Raw genomic sequence first — 22,759 nt, forward strand, 5'->3', positions numbered from 1 at the left:
TCCAAATTCCATCCTTACCTCCAAAAGAAAGGTAAAAGTCACTCACTTTCTGCCTGCTTGAGATACTAAGAGGCATGAAGACCTCCCCGGGACCCTGGAAGCCCATTAAAAATTACATTTACAATACTTTTTCTATTGGCCAGAAATAATTTCAGATTCCTAAAAATTTCAGATTCCAGTCTCAAGGGGCCAGCAGGTGGCCATGATGTCTCTCTCTGTCTGTCTGGCGAGCACACGCGCCCTATAGCAAAAACCTCTCCCCAAAAAAGGGTATTTATATATGTATTACTTGCTTTTTCCTTTTCTTCTACTGTAAAACAACAACATGGACTTCCTTTTTTTTTTTTTTTTTCCTTAAGAGAGACTTTTGCTCAACGATGTGTGTGCTTGTTGGGGACACAGAGAGGAAAAGAGAGAAACCACCACCCAGGGAGGATGACCACATTGCAGTCCCTTCTCCTCCATTCTCCTGGGTTCTTGGGCACACACACATACACACATGCCTGGTATGAGTCTCAAGCTGCTGGGTCCTTGACTTAGAAGGCCATCAGCCATGTGGGAGCCCAGAACCTTAACCACTATGTCACCTGCTGGCCCCTGGATATCCTTTACAAAATGAAATATTTTATGTCTAAAACAAGCACATAAAAAACTTGGATCCATGGACTGTATCTCTGAAATGGAAAAGACTAAAGATTATTTTACAGTGGTTCCCAACATGCTCCCCCTAATCCTAGGGGAACAAGAAGGAAGTAATGAATTTGATAAGCTATGGTCAAACTTTAAAAAGAAACACACTATATATACTCATTAAAACATCGGCTTTTGGTTAGAATTGTAATCTAAAATTATAAAATTTTTATTCTAGTAGAATTAGGATAAAAGGGGATGTTTGCAGTAGTAAATACAATTGGGAAATCACTGTCCACGTGGAATGCTGTTGGTCAGGGGTCACACAGAAAATTAGTGGCAGGCTGAGGTCACTGTACCTCTGAATTCTGGATTCAGAACCTTCCTTGCTAGATTGAGATCCATGAAGGATGAGCAGTTGAGGAGGATATTGTTGAATACTGGAAGTAAACAGATTTTTCCACTGTGCTTATAACTGGAGTCTACTCCCAGCCAACTAGGCAGCTATAAGAGGAGGTCATCATGTGGCTCTAACCCCCCTCCCTCTGTGACTGTGGACCCTGTCAGCATGGCTGCCAAGTGGCCTAGATATCACTCCAGCCACAGATGTATGCAGCAGCCACCCAGGAGCTGTGACTTCTATTTCATAAGCCCCTTGAGTTATGAATAAACCAGGAGGCTTTGCCTCCTCCCCTTACCCCTACAGATAGCACACAAGCTCCAGTACTTACTAAGTTCTTTTAACTGTGTAATTGGTTTCCTTCTCCAGACTCCAAGTGCAAGTTAAATTTTTATTATAGTATAATACACATGAAATGTTCTCAGGCTTAGCTGGCAGAACTAGGAAAAATGTCACATAAACACAATTTTAGTATATGATAGATGTTGTCAGCATTGAACACTTTAATGAAAATAGGCTGATCAAAGCTAAGTTTGTTAGGGAGTTGCTAGGTAAAAAGCTTCTCTAATCAGATTCAGGGAAAGAATCTATCACTTAAAATGTTAAAATTGTATTTTTTTAATTTTATGTATCATATAAAGCCATAGAAGCTAACAAATGATGGAGATAAGCTATGGACCTTTTGAAGGTCATAGCTACCTTTGAAAATGATAGGCTACCTCTCCAAATCTGTACATGCAAGCATATACATGGACTTGTGTGTATGCGCACACACATACATACACAAATCCAGTGTTCATAAATATCCTACTGTCTGTCCTTACGTGTCCATGGTCCAGAAGTCCCTTTACTCTGAAGTTAACAATTCTTGTCTAAAAAAGGCAAGATGATCCTAAGAATCAGATGACCACCTAAAAATCAGATGATCTACAAAATGGCCCAGGTCAACCTACCTGCCAGGCTGAATTTGTAGAGTAATGGGAACACACACAGTATCCAGATCCACATTGTCCTCAAGTTACATACACACAGGCTGGGAGAGAGAGCTGAAAATGTCATTAGTCAAGAGAAAATTTGTTTCCTGATTCAACAACTCTATTTCCAATGACAATCTGGGCAGGAGAAAGAATCATTTCATTCTGTTTTCTTCATTAACATCAGATATATTTTTTCATAATTAATCCATCAACTCCAGTCAACATTATAAAGTTGTACGATTGCAACATGTTTTCCTCTTGTCTATAATCCACTCAACTATGCATTATAAAGGACATCAATCACCAAGAATATGCCAAGATCGCAAGTCTCTACAGATCTAAGGCCATGCTATGGCCTCTGCTTCAATTCCCAAAACGCTCCAATAAAATGGAGCAACTCTTAACTTGCAAAAAGTGCCTTGAGGGGGACCAGCAGTTAGCGTAATGGCTATGTCACTGGACGCCCACGTAGTTGACCGCGGTTCACATCCCGGACCCAGTGGCTTAAAACTCATGCCGGGCGTGTGTACATGCATGCCCAAGATCCCGAGAGGAGAATGGAGAAGAAGGGATAGCAGTGAGGCCATCCCCCCGGGGGGTGATTTCTCGCTTTCTGTCTCTCTGTCTCTATCTGTCTGGCGAGTGCACACGCCCTATAGCAAAAACCTCTCCAAAAAAAAAAAAAAAGTGTGTCTTGAGGGACCAGAAGATGGCATGATGGTTACATCGCTGGACTCCCATGTAGTCGAATGTGGTTTGAGTCACGAACCCAGCTTAAAACTCACGCCAGGAACATGTGTGTGCCAGAATCCTAAGAGGGGAATGGAGAAGAAGGAATTGCAGCATGGCTATCCCCCCTGGGAGGGGGGTTCTCACTTTCTGTCTCTCCGGCTCTCTCTGTCTCACCAGCAATCACACATGCCCTAAGCAGAAATGACTCTTGAAAAAAAAAAAAAAAAAAAGGTGACATGCTATTTCCATTTTTGTGCTTTGTAGAGTTCTATAATGCCTTTTCTCCTTATTCCTGGCAAATCAACTCATCTTTCCAGACTCATTTCAAGTAACCTTCTCTAAGGAGCCTTCCCTAAATTCCCACCCAGAGTTGATCAGTTGGTTCCTCCTTTGTGCCCCACTCTCTGCTATGTCATCTGTCCTATAATATGTGTCACACTGACGTGTTTAGCAGTTTTCCACTGTCTTCTCTACAAACAGGGAACTTCTTGCGAGGGGTGCCTCTCATTCGTTGAAGCCTTACTATTTAAGGCAGTGCCTAGTACGTGATAGGCATTCAATATGGTTTGTGGAATTTGATAGTTAATTTTAACAAAAATACTCCTGAGTCCTAATTTCATCCCAGAGAAGATGGTGCAGTAGTCTAAGGATAAAGCAGACCCAGCATGGCCAAGTGGTTTAAATGACTAGATTCCACATGGCTGCCTGCACATTTCACGTTTTGGACCCAGTGGTTTAAAAAACCTGTTGGGTGAGATCAGCAGTGGCATGGTGGTTAAAGTACTGGACTCCCACATGCCGAACTGCTATTCAAGTCCCTGACCAGGCAGCTTGCTTTCTCATTTTCCCTTGCTCTCTTTCTATGTCTCTCTCTGGTCAAACCAAAAAGCAATAATAACAAATGCAATTAAATAAATAATTTTTAAAAAAAGAAAGAAAGAAAAATATGTTGGACACATGTACAGGCATGCCCAGAATTACAGAAAAGAAGGAGAAATGGTGGAGGGACTGCAGCATTACCATTCCTCATAGGGAATGCCTTCTTGTTTTCCCTCTCTCTATGTCTCTCGCTCTCTGGCAAACACATGTGCCCTCTGGTAATATTATTTAAAAAAAAAAAAAGGATGCAGCAAATGTAAAAGCAATAACTCATTTCAGGAAGAATAAAAAATGTTATATTCTCATCTGACAGATTACAGCAGAAAAAATGAAGAAGAGTCCTCAGCAAAATAAATCATTTCAGGAAAATTCACTTGCAACATTCAGAGAAAACAACAGTGATCAACTATTTTCATATACAAACCAAATGAGATACCTAACTAGTTAGACATGCCTGGATGACCAGGTAGCATGGTCGTTGGGACAGCTAGCTCCCACCTGACTGACTAGCAGTTCAAGTCCTGCACTTAGTGGCTTGAAAAACACATTGGGCATGTGTGCGTGCATGGTCAAAATCCCAAAAGAAGGGACTGTACTGTGGCCATCCCCTCTGGTGGTTGCTTTCTCACTTTTTCTCTTTCTCAGTGTTGAATGTATAGGCTCTATAGCAAAATAAAATAAATAAATAAATAAGAGAAGAAGACATGCCTAAAGAAATACAGCAGAATGAGAACTTGAATCTATAATAATAAAAATGTCATCATAAAACTTTAATAAGAGCAGGTTATACAACTGCAATTATTAACACCTCATATTGCTCAATAGCAGTTTTCCTCCCAAGAAAGAGTTGCTTTGATTTAAATGAGTACAAAACTCAAAGAGGAAACATTTTTAATTTTTCAATGAAAAGTAAATGTGTCTTAAAAGCCAGGTGTTGTGGTGTGCACCTATAGTCTCAGCTACTTTGGAGGCTGAGGCAGGAGAATAGTGACATAGTGAGAACCAGTCCTAAAAAAGGAAGGGTAGCCAGTGGAACAGAGGTAATATAATGCTCCCCAATGTTGAACCCATCCCAAGACTCCCTGTACACAACAGGCACACCAAAGCACGCCCATGATCCAAGCTAGCTGAGGCTGGGGCTGGGTTACAGCATAAAGAGCCTGTCAGGAGTGTCCATCCCTCTCTTTCTCTCTCCATCTCTTTCTCTCTCTGACCCTATCTCATGAAAGAAATAAATAAATAAGCTTTTACAAAAGAATAGAGGCCACCTGGTGGTAGCTGATTAAGACAGCTGGATCACACAGGGCTGACTGGCCATTTCTAGTCCTATAACCAGAGGCTTGAAAAAATGCTGGGTGCCTGAGCACGCATACCGAAAATCCCGGCAGGAGGGAGAGATTGAGAAGAGACTGTAATGTGACCATTCCCCCATGGGGGATGCTTTCTCACTATCTCTCTCTTTCTCTCTCTCTCTCTGGTAAATGCATGTACCCTCTAGCCCACCCCCCCAAAAAAAAGGAATAAATGTGTCTTTAAAAATTAATCATAACATTAATAGCATTCCTTTGTGTCTAATTATTCAGAAAGTTGTTTTAATGTTCTCTGTCTCTTAGGCCATTGCCTCTAGTCTTAGCTCACATTATTTATAAGCCCTAAAAGCATATTGAAAAGGGAGGGAGACCCAACCATGGAGACACTGTAAAAGCCAACAGGCTGGTAGTCTCAGTAACGGGATAAATGAATAATTATACATATTAAAGGCAAAACTGTTTTTGTGACAAGTGGCTTTGCACTTAAATCAATAGTAAATGTTGAATAAAATATTAACATAAAATATTTTAGTATTAATGGTCTTTATTGTTTGATTCTTTCACAATGACAAACTCACCTATTATTTGTGAAATTTAAAAAGAAATGGAAAAAACAACAGTATTACATCAAGTCCAGACACAATGCTGGAAAATTACAATGGTCAAAAAGTACAGCATTCTAGAAAAGGAGACCAGCTGAGTTTTAGCCCTGGCACACTCATGAATTAGTTGGTGACCTCTTATTCTCTGACTCATTCAGCACTGTCCCAGACACATTAGGTGATGGGAATAAAAGAAGAGCCCACTCCTGAGCTCAAGAACTCATATTCTAGTTTAGTGGTTTGTTTTTAGGATTATTTATTTATTTTATATGAGAGACAGAAAGAGAGGGAGAGAGAGCGGCAAGTATTCCCGACAGGGTCTTACCACACCATGACCCCTCTCAGCCTTCCAGTTGACCAAGATCCAGTTGACGAATCTGGAGTGTTCAGTTCAATCCAGTCCCCAAATCTGGTGCCTTTCCATAGGCTCCAGTACTACACAGAAGTGCTCTGCCACCTGCACCACTGTGGCAGGACAGTTGTTGTGATTTTTATAAAGGGGAGGGGGGCACGAAGCCAGCAGGGGGCTTGGTGGTTAAGGCACTGGACTCCCACATGGCTGACTGCAGTTCAAGTCCTGAACCCAGCAGCTTGCTTTTTCACTCTCTCTCACATGTGCCCTGTAGCAAATTAAGAAATAATAATGATAAATAAAATTAATTAAATAATTACTTTTTAAAGTGGGGGAGGGGCAAAGGATGGAAAGGATGATGGGAGTATTTTTTTCAAACCACTAATTTCAGCGTGAGTTACTGTTACTGATGACTTTCGTGTCCTACTCTTCTAGTGGGCTTGAGCAGAGAAGGCTTGAGAACCACTGGTCTGCTTACTGAGACAGAAGCACAGAGTGTTCTCGAATATCACATGCTCAATGCTGTAATTATAATACTGCAATGTGGGCACAGAGCCTCCCAGGAAAGAGAGGAGCTAATGACTGTGGAAAGCCAAGAAGCATTGCCATTATGATAATGGTTGCTTGTTCCCCAGGGACTTTTTCATTTCCCCTTTGCACCAGAGAGCTATCACGAAAGGGGAACAGATGTGAGGGGCCTCTCAGGAGTTCAAAAAGGAGTCCATTTGAGAATTCAGCTAGTACCATCTAGGCATAAATATGTCCCTCGTTATTTGTGATGGGTCAACGTGCAGTTGAAGAGCTTGACTTCACTCAAAACTCCACCCAAGGAACCTGTGTTTAATCTTAGAGACTTGGATCTGGAAAATCTTCATTGTCATTTAGTTCTAGAAACCTACTCAAGTATTGAATTGTCCACAGAGGAAGACTCTAAGGACAGAAAGCAATGAAAAACATTGATGGTTAGAAAGACAGAAGTTGAGGGGCTGGATGGTGGTACAGCACTGCAATCACACATGCCCTAAGCAGAAATCACTCTTGAAAAAAAAAAAAAAAAAAAAAGGTGACATGCTATTTCCATTTTTGTGCTTTGTAGAGTTCTATAATGCCTTTTCTCCTTATTCCTGGCAAATCAACTCATCTTTCCAGACTCATTTCAAGTAACCTTCTCTAAGGAGCCTTCCCTAAATTCCCACCCAGAGTTGATCAGTTGGTTCCTCCTTTGTGCCCCACTCTCTGCTATGTCATCTGTCCTATAATATGTGTCACACTGACGTGTTTAGCAGTTTTCCACTGTCTTCTCTACAAACAGGGAACTTCTTGCGAGGGGTGCCTCTCATTCGTTGAAGCCTTACTATTTAAGGCAGTGCCTAGTACGTGATAGGCATTCAATATGGTTTGTGGAATTTGATAGTTAATTTTAACAAAAATACTCCTGAGTCCTAATTTCATCCCAGAGAAGATGGTGCAGTAGTCTAAGGATAAAGCAGACCCAGCATGGCCAAGTGGTTTAAATGACTAGATTCCACATGGCTGCCTGCACATTTCACGTTTTGGACCCAGTGGTTTAAAAAACCTGTTGGGTGAGATCAGCAGTGGCATGGTGGTTAAAGTACTGGACTCCCACATGCCGAACTGCTATTCAAGTCCCTGACCAGGCAGCTTGCTTTCTCATTTTCCCTTGCTCTCTTTCTATGTCTCTCTCTGGTCAAACCAAAAAGCAATAATAACAAATGCAATTAAATAAATAATTTTTAAAAAAAGAAAGAAAGAAAAATATGTTGGACACATGTACAGGCATGCCCAGAATTACAGAAAAGAAGGAGAAATGGTGGAGGGACTGCAGCATTACCATTCCTCATAGGGAATGCCTTCTTGTTTTCCCTCTCTCTATGTCTCTCGCTCTCTGGCAAACACATGTGCCCTCTGGTAATATTATTTAAAAAAAAAAAAAGGATGCAGCAAATGTAAAAGCAATAACTCATTTCAGGAAGAATAAAAAATGTTATATTCTCATCTGACAGATTACAGCAGAAAAAATGAAGAAGAGTCCTCAGCAAAATAAATCATTTCAGGAAAATTCACTTGCAACATTCAGAGAAAACAACAGTGATCAACTATTTTCATATACAAACCAAATGAGATACCTAACTAGTTAGACATGCCTGGATGACCAGGTAGCATGGTCGTTGGGACAGCTAGCTCCCACCTGACTGACTAGCAGTTCAAGTCCTGCACTTAGTGGCTTGAAAAACACATTGGGCATGTGTGCGTGCATGGTCAAAATCCCAAAAGAAGGGACTGTACTGTGGCCATCCCCTCTGGTGGTTGCTTTCTCACTTTTTCTCTTTCTCAGTGTTGAATGTATAGGCTCTATAGCAAAATAAAATAAATAAATAAATAAGAGAAGAAGACATGCCTAAAGAAATACAGCAGAATGAGAACTTGAATCTATAATAATAAAAATGTCATCATAAAACTTTAATAAGAGCAGGTTATACAACTGCAATTATTAACACCTCATATTGCTCAATAGCAGTTTTCCTCCCAAGAAAGAGTTGCTTTGATTTAAATGAGTACAAAACTCAAAGAGGAAACATTTTTAATTTTTCAATGAAAAGTAAATGTGTCTTAAAAGCCAGGTGTTGTGGTGTGCACCTATAGTCTCAGCTACTTTGGAGGCTGAGGCAGGAGAATAGTGACATAGTGAGAACCAGTCCTAAAAAAGGAAGGGTAGCCAGTGGAACAGAGGTAATATAATGCTCCCCAATGTTGAACCCATCCCAAGACTCCCTGTACACAACAGGCACACCAAAGCACGCCCATGATCCAAGCTAGCTGAGGCTGGGGCTGGGTTACAGCATAAAGAGCCTGTCAGGAGTGTCCATCCCTCTCTTTCTCTCTCCATCTCTTTCTCTCTCTGACCCTATCTCATGAAAGAAATAAATAAATAAGCTTTTACAAAAGAATAGAGGCCACCTGGTGGTAGCTGATTAAGACAGCTGGATCACACAGGGCTGACTGGCCATTTCTAGTCCTATAACCAGAGGCTTGAAAAAATGCTGGGTGCCTGAGCACGCATACCGAAAATCCCGGCAGGAGGGAGAGATTGAGAAGAGACTGTAATGTGACCATTCCCCCATGGGGGATGCTTTCTCACTATCTCTCTCTTTCTCTCTCTCTCTCTGGTAAATGCATGTACCCTCTAGCCCACCCCCCCAAAAAAAAGGAATAAATGTGTCTTTAAAAATTAATCATAACATTAATAGCATTCCTTTGTGTCTAATTATTCAGAAAGTTGTTTTAATGTTCTCTGTCTCTTAGGCCATTGCCTCTAGTCTTAGCTCACATTATTTATAAGCCCTAAAAGCATATTGAAAAGGGAGGGAGACCCAACCATGGAGACACTGTAAAAGCCAACAGGCTGGTAGTCTCAGTAACGGGATAAATGAATAATTATACATATTAAAGGCAAAACTGTTTTTGTGACAAGTGGCTTTGCACTTAAATCAATAGTAAATGTTGAATAAAATATTAACATAAAATATTTTAGTATTAATGGTCTTTATTGTTTGATTCTTTCACAATGACAAACTCACCTATTATTTGTGAAATTTAAAAAGAAATGGAAAAAACAACAGTATTACATCAAGTCCAGACACAATGCTGGAAAATTACAATGGTCAAAAAGTACAGCATTCTAGAAAAGGAGACCAGCTGAGTTTTAGCCCTGGCACACTCATGAATTAGTTGGTGACCTCTTATTCTCTGACTCATTCAGCACTGTCCCAGACACATTAGGTGATGGGAATAAAAGAAGAGCCCACTCCTGAGCTCAAGAACTCATATTCTAGTTTAGTGGTTTGTTTTTAGGATTATTTATTTATTTTATATGAGAGACAGAAAGAGAGGGAGAGAGAGCGGCAAGTATTCCCGACAGGGTCTTACCACACCATGACCCCTCTCAGCCTTCCAGTTGACCAAGATCCAGTTGACGAATCTGGAGTGTTCAGTTCAATCCAGTCCCCAAATCTGGTGCCTTTCCATAGGCTCCAGTACTACACAGAAGTGCTCTGCCACCTGCACCACTGTGGCAGGACAGTTGTTGTGATTTTTATAAAGGGGAGGGGGGCACGAAGCCAGCAGGGGGCTTGGTGGTTAAGGCACTGGACTCCCACATGGCTGACTGCAGTTCAAGTCCTGAACCCAGCAGCTTGCTTTTTCACTCTCTCTCACATGTGCCCTGTAGCAAATTAAGAAATAATAATGATAAATAAAATTAATTAAATAATTACTTTTTAAAGTGGGGGAGGGGCAAAGGATGGAAAGGATGATGGGAGTATTTTTTTCAAACCACTAATTTCAGCGTGAGTTACTGTTACTGATGACTTTCGTGTCCTACTCTTCTAGTGGGCTTGAGCAGAGAAGGCTTGAGAACCACTGGTCTGCTTACTGAGACAGAAGCACAGAGTGTTCTCGAATATCACATGCTCAATGCTGTAATTATAATACTGCAATGTGGGCACAGAGCCTCCCAGGAAAGAGAGGAGCTAATGACTGTGGAAAGCCAAGAAGCATTGCCATTATGATAATGGTTGCTTGTTCCCCAGGGACTTTTTCATTTCCCCTTTGCACCAGAGAGCTATCACGAAAGGGGAACAGATGTGAGGGGCCTCTCAGGAGCTCAAAAAGGAGTCCATTTGAGAATTCAGCTAGTACCATCTAGGCATAAATATGTCCCTCGTTATTTGTGATGGGTCAACGTGCAGTTGAAGAGCTTGACTTCACTCAAAACTCCACCCAAGGAACCTGTGTTTAATCTTAGAGACTTGGATCTGGAAAATCTTCATTGTCATTTAGTTCTAGAAACCTACTCAAGTATTGAATTGTCCACAGAGGAAGACTCTAAGGACAGAAAGCAATGAAAAACATTGATGGTTAGAAAGACAGAAGTTGAGGGGCTGGATGGTGGTACAGCACTAGAGTGTGACTGACCCACATGTGGAATTTGCTGGTCTGTGTCTGGAGACTCCCTGAGTAGTTCAGGTGCACTTATGCCCATGGTGTAGGCTGCTGGGGCTGGAGAGAGACCGTGGTATCGAGACCCTGTCAGGATTGCTAACTCATAGAATAGACAAACTGAAAACTAAGAAATAGGAAGTTGGCAGTTTTTGTCCAGTACTATCTACAGAAGGAAATGATTAAATTTCCTGACACTAGAGTGATGCTCTAACAAGACTTCACTATAGCCTTGACAAAAGATGCCTCAAAACCAAAACTCTCCCTCCCTTATTGCTCTAATTCTATGAAACTTTCTCTGATTACTAATTCAGAAAAAGGAGTAGCTCTGAATAAGGTGTGAGAGCCTCCAGTCATTAGAAAGACTTTCCCTCATTTCTTTCAATATTATCAGTCTCTTGAAGGTTTAAATGAGGCAAATCAGCGTCCCCAAGTCTGGCCCATAAGAAATTCCCAGATTCTGCTGTGCTCTTTGAGGAGAACCATCAACTACCTCCTGCATCCTGGTGCATGAGCCTTAATTTTGAAAATGCAGTAATTTTGAATAACTGGTCAGCAGAAAGAGGTCAATCCCTAGAAATGGACAATCTCATATTGGTAAGTCCTCATTTGAATACAGCATTTAGTGAAACAAATACTATTAAATATACCATGCTAGACTACAGGATTCTTAGACTGTGCAGGGATGCCACTCAAGCCACTGGTGGTGTTCTATCTTTAAAAATGTAAACCTAGTAGTAGCAACTGTTAAGAGCAGAATAACTAGAAATAAATCAAAGCAATTATTGCTCACCAGTAGTGGCTGGGGACATAGCAAGGAGGAGCAAGCAAATGGGGAAGCTCCTGACTCTGCCAGTAGATGCCACAAGTTTTAGCATGTTAAATTACCCCTGCCTCCCCACTTCCTATCCTATAAAGTAAAGGGAGAGGAGTAAAGCTGTTCTACTCCCTAGCAATCCCCCTACAGCACACTAAACAGGCTGCATTTAGGCAGCTCAGTTCCTGCTCTAGGGTGTTTCCTGGATAGTAAGCTTCATTTTATTTCACTAGTACAAAAATGGACCATCAGGTGATCTTCCCAGAGCTGATCTTTCTTTCTTTTCTTCATATATTCACTCAACTAATATTTTTTTAAATCCATCTGTGCCAGGAACTATCTTCCATAGCATGGGATTGGGTTTTTACAGAATGGACAAAGAGGGAGTAAAGTCCAGGGACAGCACTCTGGCCAAAAGTTCAGGTACCTGCAGACTCAACTCTGTGGGAGAGAGGAAGCAAGCATCAAGCTGCCCATCCCTATCGAGTCCTTCAGAATTCCTCATGCTGCAGTAGAATTTGACCTTGGGATTACAAACCACTCGCTTTCCTTGTTTTTAATTTTTTTTAATTTTTAGATTTTTTTTGTTATAGGGCACATGCACTGACTGGAGAGATGGAGAGACAGACAGAGAGACAGAAAGCAAGAAATCACCCCTTGGGGCGTGTGTGTGTGTGTGTGTGTGGGGGGGGTGTTGACCGCACTGCAATCCCTTTTCCTCCAGGAGAACCATCAACTACCTCCTGCATCCTGGTGCATGAGCCTTAATTTTGAAAATGCAGTAATTTTGAATAACTGGTCAGCAGAAAGAGGTCAATCCCTAGAAATGGACAATCTCATATTGGTAAGTCCTCATTTGAATACAGCATTTAGTGAAACAAATACTATTAAATATACCATGCTAGACTACAGGATTCTTAGACTGTGCAGGGATGCCACTCAAGCCACTGGTGGTGTTCTATCTTTAAAAATGTAAACCTAGTAGTAGCAACTGTTAAGAGCAGAATAACTAGAAATAAATCAAAGCAATTATTGCTCACCAGTAGTGGCTGGGGACATAGCAAGGAGGAGCAAGCAAATGGGGAAGCTCCTGACTCTGCCAGTAGATGCCACAAGTTTTAGCATGTTAAATTACCCCTGCCTCCCCACTTCCTATCCTATAAAGTAAAGGGAGAGGAGTAAAGCTGTTCTACTCCCTAGCAATCCCCCTACAGCACACTAAACAGGCTGCATTTAGGCAGCTCAGTTCCTGCTCTAGGGTGTTTCCTGGATAGTAAGCTTCATTTTATTTCACTAGTACAAAAATGGACCATCAGGTGATCTTCCCAGAGCTGATCTTTCTTTCTTTTCTTCATATATTCACTCAACTAATATTTTTTTAAATCCATCTGTGCCAGGAACTATCTTCCATAGCATGGGATTGGGTTTTTACAGAATGGACAAAGAGGGAGTAAAGTCCAGGGACAGCACTCTGGCCAAAAGTTCAGGTACCTGCAGACTCAACTCTGTGGGAGAGAGGAAGCAAGCATCAAGCTGCCCATCCCTATCGAGTCCTTCAGAATTCCTCATGCTGCAGTAGAATTTGACCTTGGGATTACAAACCACTCGCTTTCCTTGTTTTTAATTTTTTTTAATTTTTAGATTTTTTTTGTTATAGGGCACATGCACTGACTGGAGAGATGGAGAGACAGACAGAGAGACAGAAAGCAAGAAATCACCCCTTGGGGCGTGTGTGTGTGTGTGTGTGTGGGGGGGGTGTTGACCGCACTGCAATCCCTTTTCCTCCATTCTCCTTTTGGGATTTTGGGCATGCAAGCAGCGTGAGTTTCAAGCCACCGGGTCCATGACTTGAACTGCAGTCAGCTACATGAGAGTCCAGCGCCTTAACCATTATGCCACCTGCTGGCCTCACAAAGCACTATCACAAGATCCTTGTCACCTTTGAAATAAATGAGGCAGATACTTTCATATTTTACATTTATTTACATATTTATATTTGTATATTTAATTTATGATTATTTTTTAGGTTGGACCATATAAAATTGCTATTTAAAAACAGTAAAATATTGTGCTCACTACAGCAGCACATATCCTAAAAACTGCTAAATATTGGCCATTTCTGTCTGATTAATAGTATTCTTACATTTTGGATAAGGATATTGATCACTTACCTTGCCCCAGATGCAATTAAGTATTGTCAAATGACTATCTTCAGTTTCAAAGTCTATTAAATCCAGATGAGATGTGGGTTGCCTTTATACAAAGAATATTTTGAGATGACCAGTGATAAGAGTAGCAAAAACATAATCATGATTTAACAGTGAGAGCCCACAAAGTGCTAATTATATTGCACAAATTAAATCCTGTTCTAAAAATCCCTATAGAGTTGGTATCATCTCTACTTTATAGATACAGAAATTGAGGCTCTGAGATATCATGTAAACGGTTCAAAATTAATAGCTTATAATTAGTATAAATGGGATTCAAGCCTATGACTGTCTTATACTAAGCCTGGACTCTTTCTACTAAAATCATATGGTATCTGTTAGTTGTATATGCTCCTGCAGCTCTCCTGAACAAATAACCAATAAACTCAAGGACTTTTCTCTTAATCTCCTAGATGTAATTTTCTCTAGAGTTTCCTAAAAGACAAATCCATTATGTTTAAATATTTTCCCCAACCTCTGGCCTTTGGCCCCATGATTTCCTATCCCTACCCCAGCGCTTAAAAACCACTACCTGCTGAAGATGAGATTCCCTAAAACTATCAACAATCACTCTAAAAGGGGATAATTCATGTGATGGGTTCTAACCCATGATTTCACTGACTTTCAGTTGGAGAAAAAGAGGGTTTGAGTTATCAGATGCTCACCTCCATTTGTCAGGTGGTGTCCTGTAGATGTCCTTCTAGTTCAAAGGATCCACATCAAAGGCAACTCCTGCTGTGGCGCAACAGTAATGCAGTCCCCCAGGAGGCTGGAGGCCACATGCCAGCTGAGGGTTTGGATCCCTGGGCTGGACCAGGTGTGTGCACAACCAGCCAAGAGGAGCTGGAGAGCTAGGGAAAGGTGATCATGATATGAAAGAGTTCTCTCTCTCTCTCTTTCGTGCATATGCCTGTGTGAGCTCTCTAACATTAGAAAAAGGCGACTCCTGCCCCTATGGCACAAGTCAGGACAGGGTAGGCGATCCGGACTTCACTCAGAGCTGTTGTATTTCCTCTCTGGTTGTCTGGAGGCTTGTCCTTTGTTTTGAAGCCCAGCCCTAGCCACTTCCCACTTATGCTGGGAAATGGACTGCATTATTGAAACTTAAAAATAAATTAATAGATCATTTGCTTCTGTAGAACATTCAACTTTACAGGAAAAGTATGATCTGAAAGGGCCATAAACAACTAAAATAAATTACTAAATTTTAAATTTTCTATTCAGGAAGTCCTTACAACTGCAGTAATGGGTGAAACGTTGAAAGTATCTTAAGCTTGAAATGAGAAAGAGGCACTCACATAATTATCTTTAAACAAGGAAGGAGATGAAGGAAAGAAAATAACAATAGCTAGAGTTGATAAAGAGGTTTGGCATTCTTTTTTATGCTAAAGGAAAACAATAGTGAACTGAGAGACAGGAGCCCCAGATGTTAACAAATAATAATAACGGTAATGAGTAACATGTAGAGCCCTTCCTATGTATTGGGTACAGTACCTTGAACCTGAAATAATTATCTTTCTTTAATCTTCGCAACAATCTTAAGACATCGGTAGAATTTTTAATCCCCATTTTATATATGAGGAACCTCAAGCCAAAACAATTGAGAAACTCGTCCAAGGCACGTAGTGGAGTAGGAACTGAACCACAACAGTCTGACTCTCTGTTTCCTTTTATAAAAAATATTTATTTCATTTACTATTATTATTTAATTTAATGAGAGGAGAGAGAGAGAGAGAAAGTGAGAAAGCAAGCCGTCAGACCCGAGACTCAAACTGTAGTTGGCCATGGTGGGAGTCCAGCACCTTAACCACCACAACTTGCTGACCCTGTCTCCCTGTTTCCTATAAATCAAAGGATTAAATTAGATTATTTCTGGGATACCTTCAAGTAGTACAGTTTTGCAACCTCTTGAAACTAATCTACAAAATCATAAGGGAGCAGGCCAGGGAAGAGATGCTACGAAAGGAAAGAAAGCAACGTAAGCTTTAAAACAAAATACATTTTCCAGCCTCATGCTTTTTGTTTTAAACCTATTCCCCACATTTCCTGGGCAATGGTTCACTACGTAGCAGAGGTTAGCAGAAATAACAGGAGGAAGGAAAGGTAATATATGATCAATTGATGAAAACGTTGTGATTGAAGGCTCACAGAAACCAAACCCTGTAATACTCACAGAAACCAAACACTATATTACTCATGGGGAACATGGTTCGACACTTGCTAAGTTAGCATTTGAAGTGATTTTTTTTTTTCAGTGCCAAAGGGTGCATACATTTGTCAGAGAGAGAGAAAGAGAGAAACACCCCCCCAATGGGGTGTTGTTATGAAATCCTTTTTCTGACATTTCTTCATCCCATGAGAATTTGCAACATGCATATACATGCGACCAGTTTGTTTTTTCAAGCTTCCAAGACTGGGATTCAAGCAATAGTTAGCCATGTGAGTCCACTCTCTGTGCATGGTGCTTAACCACTGCACAATGGTGTCAGCCCTCCAGTGACTTTATGAAAAACACAATTAATAGAAATAATGAAAATTATTGTACTTCTAAAAATGAAAATGGGAAGATTGGTTGAAAATCTGAAAAAGCAAGGGACTACTCATTCCCTTCCTAATCCCACAAAGCCAAATTGACTAACTTGCTCCCACTCCAACATTTAGACCAAAAAAAAAAAGAAAACTGGAAGAGATGCAATGTAGAAAGCAGAATATTAAGATAAAAAATTAAGAAACTTAGGAATTATTTAAAACCTCAGATAAAAAAATAGAAATAACATTTTACCTATAAAATATGAATAGAATGCTATGAAGAAGGAATGATCAGAGAACAAAATTCTCGGAGGTTAAAAATATGACAGCTGAAATCTAAAGGTTTAAAAAGTAAAGTTGAGGGGCTGGCAGGTGGCATGGTGGTTAAGGGTGCTGGACTCCCACATGGCTGACTGCAGTTCGAGTCTTAGACCTGGCAGCTTTCTCTCTCTCTCTCTCTCTCTCTCTGTCTCTCTGTCTCTCTCTGGTCACACACACACACACATTTTTCTTTTTGAAAAAAAGTGAAGTTGAGGAGAGGCATTGTATGTCCCCACTTAATATTGTTATAGAGTTATAAAATTATACAAAATTATAAGACATATTTTGAACATTATCTTTAAAATTCAGTATTTTGAAATTTTGAAAGTTGTTTGTAAACTGTCAAGAATTATGGAGTATGAGCTAAATTATTTTGCTATGTAAAGTAAATGTTTGTGGAAAAATGTAAAAATAAATGAAAGATAAAAAAATTAAAAAAAGAACTAAAAAAAAAAAAGTAAAGTTGAGGGGCTGATAGGTGGGGTGGTGGTTAAAGGTGCTAGACACCCACATGGCCACCTGCAGTTCAAATCCTGGACCTAGTGACTCACTTTCTCACTTTCCCTATCTCTCTGATCAAACTGGAAAATAATAATAATAAAGTTAAATAATTCTTTGAATAAAAATGTAAAGGATATCACTCAGAAAACAGAAAAAAAGACAAAGACATGAAGAATAGCCAATAGCTGACTGCTAGCTGTTCTAGAAACAGAGAAATGGAGGGAAAGAAATTAGAGAAATAACACAATAAAATTCTCCATTAACTTGGAGGACAGAGGTGTAGAGGTAAAATGTGACAGTGTGAGACAAAGCCACATGGGAAGGTTGATGGTTCATATCCAGAGACCTCTCTGAGCATGTCTAACACATGTGTGCCCATGATCTGAGGCTGGCAAAAGTTGGAAGTGCATTATAGTGTCAAGACCCTATTGAGGGTATTGTCTCTCTCTCTCTTTCTCTCTCTCTTTCTCTCACTCATTCACTCATGAAATAAATAAGCTTTAAAAAGAAAAAAAAAGCAATCTCCAAAATTGAAAAACATTTATATTCAGATCAAAAAAGCCTACTGTAACCACCAGAATAAATGAAAATGAATATACACTAAAGTGTAAAACAGTGAAATTTAAGAATATCAAAAATAGAGAGAAAAAATGTTTTCAGATAGGAAAAAATAAGTCACATTAAAAGGATCAGGAATGAGAATGGCTTAATAATTCTCAACAGCAAAACCAAAAGCTAGATCAGTGTCTTTATAACTCTAATGGGAAATAACTTCTAAACAAGGATGCTCTATCCACCCAAATAGTTGATCAAGGGAGGAAGATGGAATAAAGACATTTTCAAACATGCAAAGTTCCAAGAAAATTATCTCTCAGGAAATCTTCAAGATCTTGTTGGAAAATGTGCACTACTGAAACAAGAATATAAACTAAAAGAAAAAGGAAAAAAAAAAAAAAGAGGCTTTTGAAAATGGGATTTTTTTTTTTTTGAGAGGTATTTTTACTATAGGGCACATGCGATCGCCAGAAAGACAGAGAGAGACAGAGAGACAGAAAGCAAGAAATCATCCCCCAGGGGGGATGGCCACACCACAATCCCTTCTCCTCCATTCTCCTCTTGGGATCTTGGGCATGCGTGCATTCGTGCTAGGCATGAGTTCAAGCCACCGGGTCTGGGACAGGAACTGCGGTCGACTACATGGGAGTCCAGCAACATAGCCATTATGCTAACTGCTGGCCCCAGGATATTTCAAGTAGGAAAGAGCAAGTTCCAATAATTATGGCGAGGGGAGATCCCAAGATGACAAAAGTGCAACAGGACTAGTTCAGGTGAGTGGTAGATGTAGGACTCAAAGAGAGATGTTTCAAATAAAAGAGAAACAAAGAATAGAGAGACCTGAAGGATTTAATAGCTGGTAATACTTGAAAACTGTTGCAGCGCTCTTGAAAAGTATTCAGAATTAGTAATAGGTACATAGTAAATTAATAAAACTAAAAAATAATAAAAACACAAAATTATTAACTCCAATAAATGCAAAAAGTGTATAAGAAAATAGATTTATCATTTAATGTGTCTCAGCTCTGAGTAACCATATAGTCATGACAATATGAATATTAATTTAAACAAAAATTGTCATATAAGTATATGACAAAAATTGTCATATAACACACACATGTGTGCAAGACTGGAAAAAGAATTAAGACCTTACCTTCCATAGTAAGCAGTTAATAGACAATATCTAAAATTGAAAAATTTTTTAAAGGCAGAATCAATACATTTATAGAAAAACCCTAGATGATAGCTATAGATAATCTTCTGTCGAGGAAGTGAAGCTTATTCTCTCCCTCCTCCCCACTTAAGGATGGGCTAGACTTAATCACTCACTTCCAAAACACAGACTGGGAAAAACAGTAATATTACATGGAGAAACCTAGCAAACACTACCTTAATCAATGAACGCTAACATTGGTTAACATCACCAGTACCGTCATGTGGGTATCACCTACCCCTGACATAATGCAACAAGGAAGACAGTTCATATCTGTAGTGATCTTTCTAAAATCCACAATCTCAGTCTAATAATGAGGAAAACATCAGACAAGCCTAAGCTGGGAACATTTTACCAGATACCTGACAGGATGGAGACATGAAAGAAAAAGGATTACAGCATGCCCCTGACCCATTGGAGAGTGATTTATATCTCTCTGTCTTTATCTCTCTGTCTCTCTTTCTCTCATGAGTGCACATGTCCTCTGGCAATAAAAAGAATATATAAGGCAGAAAAGGAGAGGAAGACAATAGGGATATAAAGGAAAGACAACAAATAGACAATAGTAACAAATATGGTAGATATTATCCACCTATGTCATAATCATATTAAACACCAATGATCTAAATACAACAACTGAAAGGCAAACACTGTCAAAGTGGATCAACAAGGCCAAACTACATGCTGTCTACAATAAACACACTTTAAGGATACACGTAGATTAAAAGTCAAGGGATAGAGAAAAATCCTAACACTAACCACAAGAAAGTAGGGTTAGCTACATTCATTTCAGACACAGCAAACTTCAATGTAGGACAAGTTATTCAAAATTAATAGGGGTGTTATGCAAGGGTAAAGGGACCAATTCTTCACTAAAATGTAATAGTTTTTATTTTGTATGTGCCTAACAACAGATGGTGAAAATACATGAGGCAAAAACTCAAAGAACTACAAGGAGAAATAGAAAAACCCACTATTACAGTTGAAGACTTCAACATTCCTTTCTCAGAAATGGACAGATCCAGCAAGCATAAAATCAGTAAGGAGACACTATAACTCAAAATTCACAGCTGCAGAACATCATTATCTTCCTCCTTCCAAAAAAAAAAAAAAAAGGCACTCATTCACTAGCAATATTCAAGGTCTACCAGAGAGAATTTAACGGAGGAGAAGAAGGTATTTTTCTTACCATTGACTGACTGCACCATCCCCTCCTAAGACACTCCAGAAAAACTGGACATGTTTCTATCTCTCAAAACTATTAGAAAACATTGTTCGCTTCTTGTAAAATCAAGGTATGTTTTCTGAAATCATAATTTTCTTCCCACCACAATTTCTGTGGTGGCAATGAGACTGTAAAATAAACAACGCTTTCCCTTTTTCAAACCTAATCTGGTACTACAGATGTAATTTGGAAGTTCTAACTGCACTGACCATGGCTCAAGATCCAGGTCAATATAAATACATGTGAAGTAGATCCTCACAAATGGACGGACACACGCAATAGGGAAGATAAATGTGAACTGAAGTGGCAGGGGGTGGAGGGATGGAGAAACTTGAACAGGGAGGGTCCACTGAGGCTAGGGCAGCAGCCGTATGCTGAAGAGATCTAAATTATATGGTGGCAGCAGAAAAGGAAGAGACAGGGTGGATCTGAGTACATAATGGAGAACACCAGAGTTTGGTATCAGACAAAACTGATTGGGATGGGTAACTAATGTAACTGAATTAAGTAGGCCTGAGATTGGAGGGGGAGAACGCTCTAGTCTTCCAGTTCAGTTCCTCAAATGTAATTCCATTTCACATCCAGTGCTCGACATTGTGGAACCAAAACTAAGGGGGGGTGGGGCCCTTACTCAGGCAAAGGTCACAACCTAAGTAGGAAAAAAAAAGACACATAAAATAAGTGCTATAAATGAAAATAACAAATGCTTTCTAAAAGATGTGTATAAACTACTACAGGAAATGGGAAAGGGGAGCCATTAATTAGTCCCACCCTGAGGAAAGTGGATTCCATAAAGTTACTAAAAGAAAGGAACACTTTAGCAAAGCATGTCATTTGCAAGTAAATGTACAAAATGATAAAACAACAAATATTCCTGGTAGAGGTAGGAAATAGCTAGATATTTATTGGTACTTGGAGTGGGGCCTCATAGCCACACTGGCAGCTCTTGACCATACCTCCTGTGTAGGTCCAATAGTAGATATGTCCATTTTGTAACCCAAAATATGACCTTATTCAAAATAAATGTCCTTGAAGATGTAATTAAGGTAAGCATCTCAAGATGTGGTCATTCTGGATTTACGTGGCCATAAATCTAATGATCAGTGTCCTTGTAAGAGACAGAAAAGGAGATAGACACAGAGAGACCCAAAGGAAAAGCCATGTTACCATGGAGGCAGAGACTGGTGAGGTGCATCCACAAGGACTGCCAGAGTACCAGAATATGAGAGAAGGGCAAGGAGTAGATTCTCCCTCAGAGGCTCTGTCAACCCTGTCAACACCTTGATTTTGGTCTTTTAGCCCCCAAAACTCCAACAGACTAAATTTCTGTTGTTCTTAACCACCAACTTTGTGGTAATTGGTTGTGGCAACCCTAGCAAATTAACACACTGTCCTCTCATCCAGATTGGATTCTAAGTTATATGCAACTCACAAGCCAAGCTGACCCATTAGATTCTCTCTCCTGCGAATGTGGAGAGAAGTCAGAGCTGGACGATGGGCAGGGGGTTGTCAAGTCATGGATGCTAACAGTCATGTTTATAAGTGTACAAAAAAAGAAGGAAGCTTAAGAAGAAAGCAAAGAGAGATGCAAAGGTAAAAGTTCATGTGATCAGACCAGCCCATGGCCTGATGGTTAAGGCAGCTGGATCCCATATGTCAACTGTGTGGTCTAAGTCCCAGACCCAGCGGCTTGAGAACTATACTGGGCATATGTGCATGTATATTCAAAATCCTGAAAGGAGGAAGAAATGGAGAAAGGATTGCAGCATGACCATTTCCCATGGTAGCACTCTCTCTCTGGCGAGTACACATAACCTCTGGCAAATTTTTTTAAATAAATAAATAAAAGTCCATGTGGTACAGTTCAATATCTGACTTTCGAATTACGTATGTGAACACATAAGACCCTGCTTCATTAATTCCCTACCTAGGGATGTCCAATCACTGCAATAAGCAGTTGCTTATTAAAGTTACAGCTGGGGGGAAGGTGGTATGGTGGTTAAAGTGCTGAACTTCTCACATGGCTGACCATGGTTCAAGTCCTGTACCTGGAGGCTTGCTTTCTCTCTCTCTCTCTGTCTCTCTGTCTCTTTGTCTTTCTCTGGTGAACTCATGTGAAAATAACAATAATAATAAGTTAAATAATTGTTTTTTAAAATAGAGTAAACAAATTTTTGTTCCTTGCAACCAAATGATCCCTGGTTTTAAAATGTAGCTTGGTTTGGGAAGCAGCAGTTAGCGTAATGGCTACGTCGCTGGACTCCCACGTAGTCAACCGCGGTTCGCGTCCCGAACCTGGTGGCTTAAAACTCATGCCAGGCGCGTGTGCGTGCGTGCTCAAGATCCCGAGAGGAGAATGGAGGAGAAGGGATTGCGGCATGACCATCCCCCCTGGGGGGTGATTTCTCGCTTTCTGTCTCTCTGTCTCTCTCTCTCTGTCTGGTGAGCGCACGCGCCCTATAGCGAAAACCTCGCCCCCAAAAAAAAAAA

At 40.1% G+C, this 22,759-nt stretch overlaps 1 protein-coding gene across 6 annotated transcripts in view; it reads right to left on the minus strand.

Annotated features, from left to right (window-relative positions):
• The window catches only part of IL31RA (interleukin 31 receptor A), an 87,843-nt gene that overhangs the window by 45,677 nt on the left and 19,407 nt on the right, over positions 1-22,759 (minus strand). For 5 of the 6 annotated variants that reach the window (XM_014587992.2, XM_014587990.2, XM_014587991.2 and 2 more), the window contains exons 2-5: positions 14,591-14,776; positions 13,890-13,971; positions 1,984-2,076; positions 1,362-1,470 (exon numbers count right to left, since the gene is read on the minus strand). The exons of the other annotated variant lie outside the window; for it this stretch is intronic. In XM_014587992.2, coding sequence (XP_014443478.1) covers positions 1,362-1,470; positions 1,984-2,038 — 164 coding nt within the window. In that variant the 5' untranslated portion in view covers positions 2,039-2,076; positions 13,890-13,971; positions 14,591-14,776. The remainder of the gene's footprint in view (positions 1-1,361; positions 1,471-1,983; positions 2,077-13,889; positions 13,972-14,590; positions 14,777-22,759) is intronic. 6 annotated transcript variants of the gene reach the window in all.

The sequence above is a fragment of the Tupaia chinensis genome, unplaced genomic scaffold (genome assembly GCF_000334495.1).
Source record: "Tupaia chinensis unplaced genomic scaffold, TupChi_1.0 Scaffold000251_1, whole genome shotgun sequence".
Lineage (NCBI taxonomy): Eukaryota > Metazoa > Chordata > Mammalia > Scandentia > Tupaiidae > Tupaia > Tupaia belangeri.